The sequence below is a fragment of the Alligator sinensis genome, unplaced genomic scaffold, assembly GCF_000455745.1.
Source record: "Alligator sinensis unplaced genomic scaffold, ASM45574v1 scaffold800_1, whole genome shotgun sequence".
NCBI lineage: Eukaryota > Metazoa > Chordata > Crocodylia > Alligatoridae > Alligator > Alligator sinensis.
In genome coordinates, this window is record NW_005842655.1 from 389,355 (window position 1) to 405,521 (window position 16,167).

A 16,167-nucleotide genomic window follows, 5' to 3' on the forward strand; every position below is an offset into this window, starting at 1 on the left:
TATCTCCCTGTTGGTCCCAAGCTGCAAACTCTCTTCTTTCTTTCTGAAATACTAAATAGCTAATGCTACTGAGCCTTGCTGTAAAGAGGGTTTCCCAGAACTGAAGTAGTTTCTTGTGACCCTTTTCTGAACCCTTTCTTTTTTTTAACCTTTTTCTTTGCAAACTGGTTGGAGACCTAGGCAGTAATGAAAGTGTTAAAAACTAGCTTGTTCCAGAACATTTTTTTTTAAGTATTTTTCTTTTCTTTTCACCTGAGTGTTCACTCATCTACAAGAAATGAACATATTTGCAAGTAGAAAAAAGAAATGTGAAGGTCAAATATGTTCTTAAGGTAAATAACTTTTTTAACACCTCAGACTGTACATTTTCATATGATAGTGTTTTCTTACAGATTGCAAAGGTGGATTGCAAGGAAGTACTAGACATCATATGTAATCTGGAATCTGAGGGACAAGATAACACTGCATTTATTCTTTGTACAACATACCTAACTCATCAGCTTCAAACTGCAAATGTTTATTGTTCCTGGTAAGTAATGCATCCATTTCTTAGGAATAGTTTATCAACATTGCAACAAAAAAAGACTGCCTTTTAAAATGTCACTTTTACATTTTACCAAAGCCTAAAGCAGGATGTGATGAACAGAATCACATAGGTGTTATGTTAGATTCTCTTAAGTTCTGTAACAATATGTATCTTTATTAGATACCATTTGTATCTAATAAGTTAACTTTTTGGATTATGTATTTTCAGATGAATATAAAAAAAGCGGGGGGACGGGACCTTGAGAAACTACGCATCTAGAATTCTCAGAGTAGTGCCACTTTCTCAAGTCACTCCCCAAAAAATCTGTGTATTGGTTACATGGTGCTCTCAGGAGTGTGAACATGTACAGAGACTCCTGGGATTCAGCAGTGGGATCATGGAAATGTCCTATAAGCAGTGCCTGTTTGGTCTTCCCTAAGCTTCTCCTTGCTCTAGGATTAAAGTTGAGGAGCAGTTTAATTCAGCTGTCTTTTTAACTGCTTCTCAAGCCATTAGAGCCACAAGAAATTGATAGGTTGCTATGGAAGATGCAAGTTTGAATGAGTATACTGTGAGTGTGCACCCCTAAAGACCATGTCATTTTAAGAAACACTTCTTCAGGTTGGTGTCTGTTTCAAATAGGGGGAATTTGGAAAGCAGAATGCTGGCACTGAGTTTTTGAAGAAACTGCAAGTGCAACATTTATTCCCCAAAATTTAAAGCTAGATTTGTGTGTCTCACATATGTGGACATGTAATATGCAGCCTTTCCATCTCTGCATGTTTTGGCAATGGGGAAGTAGTGGCCAAGAAGAGAATAATTACATAGCTGTCTTGGGAACCTTGTTTAAAATATAATATATTCCTGTGAAGGGTATGTCTACACAGGAAGTGAAAGTATAATTGAATCTTGGGTACCCACTCCTGTTTTAAAACTAGCCAGCATGGATAGTAGTAGTGGACACATGGAGGTACAGACAGAGTAGTGCAGAGTACTACTGTGCACAGAGTAGTGCACAGGCTGGCAACAAAAGTAGATGCCCAGGGTCCTTAAGTTTCTGTAATCCATACTGAAGCTCATGCCACTGCATCTTTGCTATTAATAGTTGCCAGATCAAAGCTAGTGCAGGCATGCATAGTTTACTACAATTGTGCTTCCATTTGCTGTTGAGGCATATGCTAAAATTATTTTACTATCTAGCAGACTTTTTTTTTCTTCTCCAGAAGTCAGCATTCTGATCCCTGTTTATAGATGAGGAAACTGAGGTCTTCCTTGCATGTGAAAATTGGAAAAATTGTCATGGAGGGAGGAAATTTAGAAGAATAATGACTAGCACTTACACAGCGCTCTATCCAAGAAAGTCCTGTATGATGGACCCTCTCCATTCCCCTTTGATAGCAAAGCCTTAGGCACTTGCTGTTTGAATTGGTATTGTTTTTAATAAGTCCACCTTCTACATAGTCCCTAGTTCCCAAGTGTTTCATAGAACAAATATAGGTCTTGAATATTGCAGAAGAAGAACAGCTCTTTGGCAGATTGAGCCATAGGCCATATATTAATTCTAAAATGAAATTGCTTCTCTGAAGAGTTTCTGAAGTAGTCTCCCACTGCTGGCTGACATAGTATATTACATGTCAATTTTTGTGATGTCCTGGCTACTTTGATTTCTCCCTGCAAGGGAAACAAGTGTAGGGGCCTGTCTGTGGTAAGTAAGTCTAAGACAGATGTGAAGCTTCACCTCCCCATGTTCCATCAGCTGTATAATATTTTCATTCAACTGCCTGACAAAATTTGAATCTAAAACTGTGTTAGTTGAGAATGGTAAATAATGCCACTCTTCAAGTGTTTGGTCATTGATCTTACCATTTAGCAAGAGTATGGTGTGTTTGGAAGCGCATGCAAAAGAAGAAACAACACTCACATTTGACCTGTGGGTTTTTTTGGCCAGGTAACTGCTTACTAGTTGATGTGGTTAGTAACCCAAAAGACAGTTATTTCTTAGTTCATATGTTCATTTTAAGGATTTTCTTGCTTGCCACAGTATCAGAAATTTTTTTGAACAAAGCTAAAAGCAGTTGAGATTTTACTTTCTTCTAGTTAAATTCTGTATTTTTTGGAACAAGCTGCAAATCTATAAACAAGTTTTGAATGAAAAAAAAAATATTGATCTGCTTGTCTCATCTGGATGAACACCCCCACAGCATACTTAAGAATGGGTGTGGATGAGACTGCAAGCAATACCTTGTATTGAAATACCATCTGAGACCTTTGGGACTACCTGATGCTGACATAGAAATCTTTATACTTTAGGTTGAAAGTCCCAAACTAGTCCTTTGAGGCATCTCAGAAGATGGACGCTAGAGCAGACTCACCAAATCAGAATCTTCTTTTACCTTTTCTTTTTTTGAGTTGGCAGAGGATGGTGTTTCACCCGGATCAGAATTTTTGCTCTTGGGGTTCCTCCAAAAAAAAAAAAAAAAAAGCCTAAAGTTATTTCTTTCTGCCTCCCTAGGTTTGTTGTGGAAGGAACTGTACAGATACTAATTAGGAGAATGGCCTTTACCAAAGCAGACCAAACAGCTGACTTAGCAGTTGGCATCTGGAAGATAGGCAGACAAGAAACTTACTGCTTGAATATAGGTCTCTCTTGAGGCTGGATGTGCTATTTCAGGGATCTCAAACAGAGATATATTTACCCAATGCATAAATCTCTTCTTTTATAGCAGCATTTAGTCATTTTTTTCTAGTTTATGCTAACCACATCAAAACCTGACTCTCAGTAACCAGAGATGATCCAATTAAATAATGTTTCTCAGTTAAGGGTGTAATAGTAGGGGGTTTAGATGTCTGTGCAACTTCATTTTGTGAAGAGTTTGCACAACATCTTTGGGCAGTGCTTCTGCCATCTTCCCTCTGAAGTGACAATGTATGTAAGATACCCTAAGGTTGGATGGATTCCACATTCAGCCCTAACTTTACTGTCCTTACTTCAGGTATAGATAGACATAAGTTTTTTCTGTATAACTGTTGATATCAAATGATACATAACAGCTCATCAGTAATCTTGCTTCTGTATGCTGCTTCCATAATTACAAGTATAGCAAAAATATTGCAACTTTTAAGCCTGTTTCAGGATTAAAGTATCAGTTAGTTAGCCAAATAGATTGCTATAGGAGCATACCAACACGGCAGTTACTAGGGTTGTGCGAAGCTTCGGTCCCTGATTTTGATTTGGTGGAGATTCAGCCCAATTCGGTGGCCAAATTTCCAAATCCAAATCGAATCAGAGGACCATTTAATTTCTCCGAATCGATTTGGAGAGATTCGGAGATTTGGACAGACACAGCTTTAAATGTTTTTTCTACATACCTCTAGGTAGCAGGGGCTCTTGAGTGCTGCGATGGTAGGGGGCATGGAGCGTCCCACAAAAGTGCAGGGAGCCCCCCAGCGTGCTTGGCAGCAGACCCAGAAGTGGAGCAGAAGCACTTCTGGTCCACTTCCAGGTCTGCCGGGGAGCATGCAGGGGGCCCCCCTCCCGCGTCCCTCCCCGCTTGGTAACTGGTGCCTCCTGGGTCTCGGGGTGGGGGGGGCACCCGGGGTTCCTCTGCAACCAATCGCTGAGGCAGGGAGGCGTAGGGGTTACCCCTAGCATGCTCCCCAGCAGACCCGGAAGTTGACCAGAAGTATTTCAGGGGTTTGCCACCAAGTGCATGGAGGGCCCCCCCGCACTCTTGTGGGATGCTCCATCCGCCCCAGCATCACAGCGATCACAAGCTGTGCCTGCTACCTCAAGGTATGCAGAAAAAACTTTTAAAGCTGTGTCTATGTCCAAATTGCTGATTCTCCAAATCAGCATCGACTCTTCAGATTCAGATTCGGCTGAATTGAATCGGGGACGGTGATCCTGAATCAACTAATTGAATCACTGTATTTGGCCCAATTCTGGCCAAATCTGAATTTAAAAAGGGCCCGCTTTGCACACCCCTAGCAGTTGCATCATAGCAGTTGATGTGCACTCCTGAGTGGCAGCTCCCTCTTCCTTTTTAAAGTAGTTAAAAGGTACATTTGTCCATAGCTTTTTGTGCGCACTCAGATTCATCCCTAATGTACAGTCTTGGCTGCAAATGATCTATTCTCCTGAAAATCTCCGTGAAGTATGATTGTTCCATCTCTGGTTTAGTCATTCCTAAACTTGTGGCAGGACCTGCTTAACATCTGCAGCGTTCCATAGACGTGGGTTCTGTCTCAGTGTCATCAGAAAATGCTGATATTTTTATTCCAGAGGAGTTCTTTGTTCAGTTTCCCAATGCAGCGTCTTTCTCATCCTGTGGTCAGGAGTCGTTTTGTATGACTTCGCTCGGTACTTCTGATCCCATATATGCTCTGCAAAATGACGCAAGTCTTGGCAAGGATGATCTCGCTGACATGACCTGAGGCTGGTTCTGTTATCACAACCTCCTTTTATCCTCACTGAAGACCCCAGGATTCTTCTGGGTGAGCAGGTCTGAGACCAGCAGCACAGATGCAGGGTGCTTCATCTGGACTCGGTTCTCTCCACCAGAAGTTCACAGCCTCGTTACTTGAGGGCTCCCTCAGAAAATGCACGCTCTTGGCTTTCTCTCACGTTTTGATTACCAAAAAATAATAGAGCCAAGTCATCTGCAAACAACTCAAAGACCACAACGGGGTCAAGAAAGTTTTTGACACTATGGCTTCCTATTTGAATTTTTTTAATTGATTTTGATTTTAGAAATGGGTTTCTACAGAATTTTTCTGTCTTCCAAGACCTCCAGTTCACACCATAATAGAACATTTGTTGGAGTTGCTACATGAAGACGTGCATTAGCTCAGTCAGAGTGGCTCGTGGTTTTCTTAGTCCACCATCCTCCAGCCGGTGGCTGTCATATATATGTTCTCTTATCCAACAGTCTTGAGGTTCCCCAAGAGTGTGAGCAATCTTCTTTCCTTTCGGCTTCACTTGCAGTAGAACCTGTACTAAGATGCACCTTGCTGCCTATGCTTAGTTGCACAACAAAGATCTCATTCCAACAACACAATAGCAGTTATTACTACTGTGTTTAGTCATTTTACTCAGTTTTCAAGCTATAGTGTTTTTAGTTTAAAAAAAAAACCAGAAATGGACAAGAAGCGTGTTTGGATGCATGGAAGAACTGAAATATTAAAGCCTGGGTGGGGGGGAGCAAGAGAAATTGTTGCACTTGTACAATGCAGTAGAGCCCAGATTCTTTGTGAGGTTAGGTTAGAGTTTGTGAGTATGTGGGGGTTATAGTTCAGCAAGCAGCTGCTTGGTGCCACTGAGGTGTTCCAGTTAACTTCTGTGGCTTTTATTTGAAAGAGCACTGATTCTCCAGCCAGATGCACAGGAATGCTGCTATGCTCCAGTTGAGTAGAAAAGCAGTGTTTTTAAAGCAAAAAACCCATAGCTTGTAGCTGAATGGCTGGTCCTTAATTTGTCAACATGCTGCAAATTGTGGGTTGCAAACTCCTGATTTTAAGAATAATTTGGTATATGGGGAGTCTAAAAAGTAGCCACTTTCCCTATTAGCTGTGGCTCTACTTTTACTTGAAGTTTGTTTAACAAAATTCAGGAAGGAATGAAATGCTCCCTGAAATAAGGTTATTCTGTAATTAAATTAAAAGTATCTTCATTTCTCAAATTGAAGAGCACAGGCTGTGAGACCCTGTGCTCGAAAAATATCTTACAATATACCCAGCACTTAGCATGGAGCAAAAAATGCTACCTTTGGAGATGTAAACTTAAAAAGTGAAGGTGAGTTGAGGGAGAATTACCTTTTTAAAGTACCTAATGCCTCCACACTTGAATAGGAAACAGGTTTGTCCCCATAGCTGTGCATGGATATGATCTCTTCACTTATACGACATGATAGTTCTACCTGCATAAGGGAGACTTTATTAATAACCAGACAAAAGTGTGGCATACTGCAGCAGTCAATAAAAAGGTATCAGCTTTCAGAGCTAGACTTGTGACAAACTTCTCCCACCACCGTTATCTTGCATTATATTTAGTCTGCTTTGAACTCTTTTCACAGGGAGCTGACTCTGTTCTGGAGTAAGTTGCAAAAAAGAATTGACCCTTCTTTAGATTCCTTTTTGGAGAGATGTCGGCAGTTTGGCATCATAGCCAAGACACTACAACACTTATTTTTCCTGATAAGAGTCATTCAGTCTGAAGTAAGTAATATATTCTGTACTCTGCAGTCTTTGTTTTGCTAATTATTTAACTGAATGAAGGCTCTAAGACATTAATTCAAGCCTCTGTCATAATCCCAACCTAGTTAAGCAGTTAGTTAGTAATTTTCTGTGATTTCTCTGGAAACTTGTAAATGCAGTATAGACAAACATTTGTCCAGATGGCTTAAATGGAGGTGATCGTGCTTTGATCAAGGGATTTGACTAGGTGACCTCCTAAAGTCCCTTCCAGTCCTTTTTTTCTATGACTTGCTCTTGTATACAATTGAGAGAGACCTGTTTATTAATACACTGTAGCTTTCAGTCCATGTACCTGGATTTCTTAAGTAATATTTCCCTCGACAAAAAATAAATAACGTTCTTTAACCTTTAAAATAAGGTCAATGTTGAATGAGTATGTGTTGATTTCTTTTAAAAAATGCCCCAAAAGCTTAATAAATGTGTGCCTCTCCTTTTTTTAAAACACTAGTCCTAGTACCTATGATGACCTTAAAGGTGCTGAACAATGTTCGTAAATCTTGCAGAAGGTGCAGTGGACTAGATTTAGCCAAGGGTAGAGAAGTCTTCAACCTCAGTATGGAACTTAAAGCCAAAGAGCATGATGACAAAAAAAGATTTCACTTGTAGGTGCAAGGTGTAATGCACAGTGGAAAAGGCACTTGAGCCACCCATACATTTAGTTAGTTTCTGAATTAATTGTACCCATGCAGCTATCTGAGTATAATTATTCTATCTGTGCACAATACAAAGCTATGGCTAGAAGGGACCTCAGGAGGTCATCTAGTTCAAGCCCCTGCTTGAAGGCAAGATCATTCCTATCTAAAGCATTCTATACAAGTGTTTGTCTAATCTGTGAGTGCCCATCTTATTTGGCCTCATGAGGGAGATCTGGATCACAGGGCTTCTTGTGGGCTGAGCAGCTGACCTCTGGCAGAGCAGTGGCTAGTTAGTGCAGCTGTCAGAGCTGCTGTGTTGGCATGACTCTGGAAACCACAAGGTTAAAGTCACTGTTGCTTGCTCTTCCTTCCACGCTGCACGCACTTTTCCCCTGCCACCAATTTTAGTCTTCAGCTTTCCAGTTCCTCAAGACATTTCTGAATCTCCTGTCCTCTAGTGCAGCAGTGCTCAACCTCTGGGCCAAATCCAGCCCATGGGGCACCCCACAAGTCCAGAAATTTGGTGTCAGAGGAGCTTTGGTGCTGCACCCTCACTACCAATTCTCTGGACTCATTTGAGCCCTGCCACTGGATTTGATGCCTGATCCTAGCATGCAGGAGGGGGCAGGGCTGGCCCCCTAGCACCCAGTCTTAGCATAGGAGGGGGTAGTGCCAGGCCTCTGGTCCCAATCTGGCCCACAGACTGGCCCTGCACTATTCATTTGGCCTGTAAATCCAAAAGATTGAGCACCACTGATCTAATGTTTGCAGTCCTTCCCAGTTCTGTTCTCTGCAGATTTGCTCAGGGAGTGTTTTGTTCCACCATCCAGATCACTAACGACAGTGTAGAATGGCACTGGACCCAGGACAGATGTTTACAGATAGACTTTTTATAATTTGCCACAGTGACTTCCCTAGCATTGAAGTCAGGCTGACCAATCTGTAATTCCCTGGGTTTTCCTTTCTGCTCTTATTTTTAAAGAGTGACACTATATTGGTTCTTTTCTTAATCTTCTGGTACCTAACCTGTCTCCCGTAACTTGGTAAATATTGTTGCCAAGTGCTCCAAGATTTGTTCTACCAGTTCCTTTAGTGTCCTGGGCCGAAGTTCATCAGGCCCTTGAATGCATTCAAGCTGAGCAAAAGTCCTCTCCCGCTCTCCCTCAGCTTTTCTCTTTCTTTGTCTATATAATTTTTGTTAGTTGTCAGGTTTTATGAAGACTGAGGCAAAGTTCTTCTTCCACCTTGTTACACCTGCGCCTTCTTTGCATTTTCTATTAAGAGCTCTCCCTGGCTATTTATGCAGCAGTATTATAAAGGCAACAATGACAAGTTGAATAGTAAGATCAAAAATAACTTTGGAAAAATTGTTATTTTCTAAGTCAGTAGCTCATTCAGTTCTGGTCACCCTATCTGAACAAGTAGGGCTCTGTAGATGAGGAAAAAATTACAAAACTGAAAGATGTTGCATGAGGATGTAAAAAACTGCTTTTTTTATTGTTTAGCAGGAGACCCAAAATAAAGCAATGATGTTATAGCAATAGTGAGGCAGGCTAACCTTTCTTTCCTTTTCTTATTTTGATCTTGAACTGTTCACACTGAAATTTTACAGGCTTGGTCTCAGTATTGGGTTAGACTTTGTGGGGGGTGGGGGGCGGGCAAAATTAATGAGACATTGCTTGAATATAAAGGTAGGGTAGGGAAAATTGGTTAGTTGCTAATGATAATGTATTCTGGTAACTTTTGAATGTCTCAGTGGTTTGGAGCTGGACATTTCTTCAAGTATGAGAATTGTGCTGAGACTTAGACACATGCTTCTTACTATCCTTATAAGTATCCATTCAGTTTTCACTGACCTACATGTTGAAAATGAGTATCCACACCTGTAGAATTACACCTTTATTAAATATAGCTTTTTTTAAATGTTCACTCTAGATTCACCATAAGAACTTATTTATATTGTTATACTTTGCCTGCAGTGGGCTGGTGGCTATTGCAAAGGTAAATTCTATATTGCAAGTGACACTCAGATGTTGAAGTGTATGAGTGCAACAGAAAAACCAATTAAGAATCTGAAAAATCCCACCCCCCCTTTTTGTTGGAGCAGGGTTTGAATGCTGAGCAGGAACAAGGCCTCCGGATGACTTAAATTTGGGGCAGTTACTCAACATTTCTCTTTCACCAAATATCATTTAGTCTGCATACAAATAATGGGTCCTGGGTCTCTGGGTCACCTAGTTGTCTGTATTGTAATATATTCTGCATAGGGACACAATGAATGACCTGGTGTTTACTGACTTGTGTGTCCTTGCCTTTGCAAACTCTCATGCTCTCAAATAAATAAAAAAAAACCTTTGGTAAAGAATAGCACAGAGAGAAAGCAAGACCAAAGGATAGCTTAAAATGGGGGAAGGGGGATCATGTATGTGCATCTTTAAAATTATAGCGTCAGTATTAAATAGCTGGTGTCTTGTTGTCAGTGTTTTTCTCAGTTAAATGTAAATGGTTTTTCTTAGATAAGTGAGGACTCCAAGAAATTATACCTGAAAACACAATTATCTCTGCTTCCAGAAAATCATTGTTCATGTTCATTTAGAAATAAGCTGAATATTTAATGTCCTACGGATGCATTCTATTTGTGTCATTCTTTAAAATATTGTCAAATTGTAAAGTACATCCCCCTGTACTTGAAGTATTAACTCCCAGCCTTCTTCATTTTGGAAGCATTTCTATTCTCAAATTGTTTACAGTGTTCAGGACTTAACAAAAAGAAATTGGTATGGAAACTATAATGCAGAAGTTACTCCCCAACACCTCCCTATGTAGACACTCTGGGTGTGCACTTAGTATTAAAGGTATCTATATAAGGAATTACTGCGGAGTAGGCAGGTGCTCTAAATTCACAGTCTGACTTAACAATGCACTAACTTTTCATATGTACAGACAAATCTTGAGCACCATAGTAAGTGTCTTGTTTTCTAGTTTTATGTATAGAGTTGTTCCAAATAGTGTGATTCTGGAAAGAATGCATCTAGCAAATAATTGGGTAGTAACTTTGTGTGCTTGTTTTTCCACACAGGCAGAAGAAGCAGGTCTTGCTGTGTCAATTTTATTGTGTGTGAGAGCTCTTCAGATCAGATCAAATGGAAATGATGAAATGAAAACATCTGTATGTAAAACAATTGCATGCCTTTTACCAGATGACCTTGAAGTTAGAAGAGCATGCCAGCTCACTGAATTTTTACTGGAGCCAACTTTCAGTGGCTTTAGCGTTCTGGAAGAGCTGTATTTGCAACCAGATCAAAAATTTGATGAAGAAAATGCACCCGTTCCAAATTCTCTCCGTTGTGAGCTTCTGCTGGCTTTAAAAGCTTATTGGCCTTTTGATCCTGAATTCTGGGACTGGAAGACTTTAAAACGACACTGTCTTAAACTGTTAGGAAGAGAAGTTTCTGATTCTGAAGATGATGCAAGTTGCCTTGATCTGTCACTCAATGAAACTGACCTATTTGAAACTTTTTTAAGTGACTGTGATGAGACTAGAGAACATAAATATTATGAAGGAAGAGATGCAACTGGTCTCTCTAAAGACAAAGCAAGAGTGAAAAAGCCAATTGGCTCTTCAGAAAGGTACCAGAGATGGCTTCAATACAAATTCTTCTGTGTGCTATGCAAAAGGGAATGTATAGAGGCTAGAATACTACATCATTCTAAGATGCACATGGAAGATGGTATTTATACATGTCCAGTGTGTACAAAGAAATTCAAGAGAAAGGACATTTTTGTACCACATGTAATGGAACATGTTAAAATGCCACCCAGTAGAACACACAGACCTAAAAAGAAAATCTTGTTGAAAAAAGAGAAATCATTACAAAAGACAAGTACCCCCAGGAGCCCTTGTGCAGTGCCAGAGGAAAGCCAGCAGCAACAGCCCCAGCTATTGGAAAAGTCCAGAAGTGACGCACAGGAATATGTCACATTTAGTCAATTAGAAAATTGCCACCTCCAAGACAGAGACATATATCCATGTCCTGGCACAGACTGTTCAAGAGTGTTTAAGCAATTTAAATACCTTAGTGTACATCTAAAAGCTGAACATCAAAACAACGATGAAAATGCAAAACACTACTTGGATATGAAAAACAGGAGAGAAAAGTGTGCTTTTTGTCGACGACACTTCATGACTTCCTTTCATCTGCGGGAGCATGAACAAGTGCACTGTGGTCCTCAGCCTTATATGTGTGTTTCTATGGATTGCTACGCTAGATTTGGGTCAGTTAATGAATTACTTAATCACAAACAAACGCATGACGATCTACGTTACAAATGTGAGTTGAATGGCTGTAACATTGTTTTCAGTGATTTGGGGCAGCTTTACCACCATGAAGCGCAGCACTTTAGGGATGCATCATACACGTGTAATTTTCTCGGTTGCAAAAAATTCTATTATTCAAAAACAGAATTTCAGGATCACCTTGCAATACATGATGTCACAGTAACCAATGGGGAAGTGAAGGACACATCAGTTAAACTTGAACATATTTCAGGAGACAAATGTAGTTATCTTCCTGACACCCAACTGCTCGAACAATCAGATAATTCCAGTCTGCACGAAAATAGTACGTTGTCCGTGGAGCCTGCAGGTTCTCAAGATATCCCAGAGATTAAGGAGGAAAGTCTGTCTGACAATGAAGATATAGATAGTGAAAGCAACTGCAGCGTGCATTTTGAGAGCTTCAGCACATCTCCTGTACAGAATAAAAAGGAAGGGTCTCCTTTGTTGATTGATGCAGTGGACCACCATCAGAGAGTTCCAAGTTTTCTAATATCCCAGGGAAGTGTTCTCTCAAAACTGATGGATGGAAGGCAGTTTTCCAATGTAGCAGTTTGCTTTGATGGAAAAAAATTTTCTTGCGGCTTTGAAGGCTGTGGTTCAACATATAAAAATGCCAAAGGTATGCAAAAACATCTTCGAAGGGCTCATCCATACCACTTCAAATCTAAAAAAAAGATGGGGATCAAAAATAGAGACATTCTCAGTCTAGTCACAGATGCTGAAAACAGCAAAACAGCTGGTGACATCAGTGTGGAGCTAGGGAATAATTCAGACTCAAGTGTTGACTCTCCAGAAAATGTATATTGTAATATAGACTCTAAAGAAAAGATCAGCTTCAAGGAAATGATTTGTTCTTCCCCAGAATCTTCCTTTTACGAACGTCCTAAAATGGCAAGTACTGACGATAACATGTTAGAACTTCTGTTGGGCTTGAAACATTTAAGCCTAAAAAATTCCAATGTTCATGTTGCAAATTCTTTAGCACACAAGCATTTTTCAGGGTCATTTAATTCATTTTCATCAAATGAAGCCAAATGCCCTAAATCAGGAGATGAATCTACCTCAGAATTTCCAGAGCAACAAGACAACTTACCTAGCCAGTATCTTACACAGCTGGCAGCTAAACCATTTTTCTGTGAACATCAAGGTTGTACATGCGAGTTTGTGACCAGAGAAGCTCTCTTAATGCATTATGTTAGAAAACATAATTATTCAAAGGAAATGGTTCTTCAGCTAAATATGTTTCAGCATCGCTATTCACCGTTTAAATGTCATATTTGCCAAAGATCATTTACAAGAAAAACACACCTTAGAATTCATTATAGAAACAAGCATCAAATTGGCAACGAGAAGGTAAATCACAAAATATTTGCCAATGAAAAATGTGAGCATGTAAACACATGTGCAGAGGGTGACTCTGTACCCACACCTGCTTTCTGTGACAATAAAAATGAACTTACTAAGCAACCTGAGCAAACTGAGCTGTGCCATCCTAAGAAGGAAGAGTGTAGTTCTGAAACCGATGTGGAGTCCAGTGAAGAAATAGATAGTAATGTAACTAGAAAACCCTCTAACATGACTTCTCTGGACAGCCACAGGGAAGAACTGGAAGCAAGAGAAGGAAGAGGAAGTAAAAGAACAGTTGCCAAAGGAAACTTATGTTATATATTGCATAAGTACCACAAACCGTTTCATTGTATTCATAAAAGTTGCAATTCTGCCTTTACCAATCAGAAAGGCTTGATTCGTCATTATAGAACTGTACACCAGTATAATAAAGAGCAGCTCTGTTTGGAAAAAGACAAAGCAAGAACAAAAAGGGAACTTGTCAAATGTAAAAAAATATTTGCATGCAAACACAAAGAGTGTAATAAACGTTTCATTTGTTCTAAGGCTCTTGCTAAACATTGTAGTGACTTTCATAATGAAAATTTGGAGGATCAAAAAGTGCTTTCTGAAATGGAATCTGCAAGGTTTCCTTGTAACCATCATCAATGCCCTGCTGTATTTTACACTTTTAACAAGTTAAAACATCACCTGATGGAAGAACATGCCAATGAAGAAAAAATAAACAAAGATTTTGAAATCCAGTGCGACTTCAATGGCTGTGACCGAATTTTCACTAATTACAGTCGTTACTCTCAGCATGTATATTTCAGACATAGGGAATACTACAACAGACTCTTTGGGAATCGGAAAGAGGAGCAAGATAACCTGCTGAAAGATGATAACAATGAACAAGATTATTTGACAGATCACTACGAGGAGGATAAGAATGAGAGGCAGGTAAAAGACAAATCCAAAAAAGCTCTCAAAAATAAGGAAAAGCATCCCATTATTTTTAAAACAAGGGAGGAAGCCCTGCAAATGTGTAAAGAGAAAGCTGACCAGAACCAGTATCCCTGCATAGTCAAAGGGTGTCTGTCTGTGGTTAAATTGGAAAGTAGTATTGTGAGACATTATAAGCGCACACATCAGCTGACCAGTAATTATATAGAACAACAGTTTGAGAAACTTGTAGTTTGTGTTAAATGTGGTACAATGATTAAAAATGAATCCCGTTCAGAAACAGAGGTGTGTTTAAGCCAAGAGGAAATGAGAGACTTTAAACAGGAAAATCCAGCAGATACCGAAATTAATTGGAAGGAAGACGAAGAAGCCGTAAAACCCCTTGTTCCAGATAGTGACTATGATCATCCAGATACAGACAAAGAAAATCAAAACAGCTGCTCAGCTACTAGTGAGGGTTTTGACACAGAGGCCTTTTTGTATTCAGACACTCTAAAATATGACCACAGTTCAAAACCCAGTTTTGAAGAAGATAGCATAACTGAGCCACCTTTGTGTAAAACAGAAGGGTTGTCTGAAAACAATGGAAGAGAAAATGGTGAGTATTTTACCAATTTGCAATTGGAGTTACCAAGGGAGAAGGTCACAGAAGACTGGCACCACTGTTCGATTCATCAGAATTCTAAAAGAAATTCTTTCTGTACAAGAGACAAGTTTCAGAAGCATTCATTGCCCAAACCCTTTGATTTAAAGTCCTTTAAGCCAATGGGATTTGAATCTTCATTTCTAAAATTTATTCAAGAAAGCCAGGAAAGAGAGGATGACGACGACGATTTCGATGAACTTGTTGAATGGGAATCCCCCGAGTCATTTCAGATGGATGGTGACTTAGAGAGTGAGAGAGACTGTCAAAGAGATGAGGCAGTTAACAGTTTGGGGAGTGAGAGAGATCCAGAAGTGAGCATACCCCAAAATAATCATTCCGAGCTTACTGAAATCCAGCCTTTAATATCGGAATCGCCATCTGCCCCTTCTCTAGACAACTTGCGGGCCATATTGGACAAGGCATTAACAGACTGTGGAGACCTTGCCTTAAAACAGCTTCATTACTTACGACCAGTAGTTGTCCTTGAAAGATCCAAATTTTCCACTCCCCTTATAGACTTGTTTCCAACAAAAAAGACAGATGAGCTTTGTGTGGGAAGTACATAAGTTTTGTTTAAGAACAGACTGCCTCCACTACTGCTACATAGAGAGAACTGCAACCTAGAACAGAAACTGGTACAGTACACAAACTGTTTAGGTTAGTTAGGCTGTTTAATTCCATGAATGTATAATATCTGTCAAAAGTATTGGCCAAGTTCATTTAGCTCCCTGGTTTTATTTTTTTTAAATGGACTGTACTGTTCTTGGTGCTAATTAACACATCTGAATACTGGGGGCTTCCTCTTGCAGAGTAAACATGCATGATTGTATATGGAACAAGTACTAGGGTACCAGGGTTTGGGGGAGATGAGTTCTTACTTGACTTGAATGTGCACCTAACGGTGCTTTGTGTAACATATTGTACACTACAGCATCTTATATTTTTTGAGTTACAAGTTTCAATAAATTACAATTTTTCACCCATTTTTGGTTTATTGTACAGTAAATTCTATTTTTGTTACAGAAGCTTTATTTTGATTTTTACTTGTACGTGAAGTAGGGACTGTTATTTCCGTGCATTTGGTAGCAGTGTTAAAATACCTGCAGAAGCTTCATATTTAAATACAATAAAGCACAAAAACATCTGTTTCTTTTCATATTTTTAAAAGAACATGTGCGTAAATATTTCCCTTGATCTTTTCCACAAGGATAAAAAATGTTGGACTAACTGATCATTGAGCCTAAGAGAACAGTAGTCACTTGAAGGTACCACTATGAGTTTCTTGACTTTGAATTTACTAAATATGTAAGATCTGATAGTTTGATTTAATGAGCATAATTGAAGTATGGTTGCTTTGTTCCAAATCAGTCTTATCTGTATAGAAGCATCCTCCCATTTCTTCCCTTCCTATCTGCCAGAAACAAAAGCATTGAGATTTGATGAAGAAAAGGCTAAATAGTTTAGGTTAGTATGCAGGGAG

The 16,167-nt window shown here is 39.5% G+C and overlaps 1 protein-coding gene across 3 annotated transcripts in view; it reads left to right on the forward strand.

Moving 5' to 3' along the window:
• The window catches only part of RLF (rearranged L-myc fusion), a 45,627-nt gene extending 29,773 nt beyond the window's left edge, over window positions 1-15,854 (forward strand). For all 3 annotated transcript variants that reach the window (XM_025215598.1, XM_025215600.1, XM_025215599.1), the window contains 3 exons: window positions 393-529; window positions 6,598-6,739; window positions 10,493-15,854. In XM_025215598.1, coding sequence (XP_025071383.1) covers window positions 393-529; window positions 6,598-6,739; window positions 10,493-15,253 — 5,040 coding nt within the window. In that variant the 3' untranslated portion in view covers window positions 15,254-15,854. The remainder of the gene's footprint in view (window positions 1-392; window positions 530-6,597; window positions 6,740-10,492) is intronic.
• The last annotated feature ends 313 nt before the right edge of the window (window positions 15,855-16,167 follow it).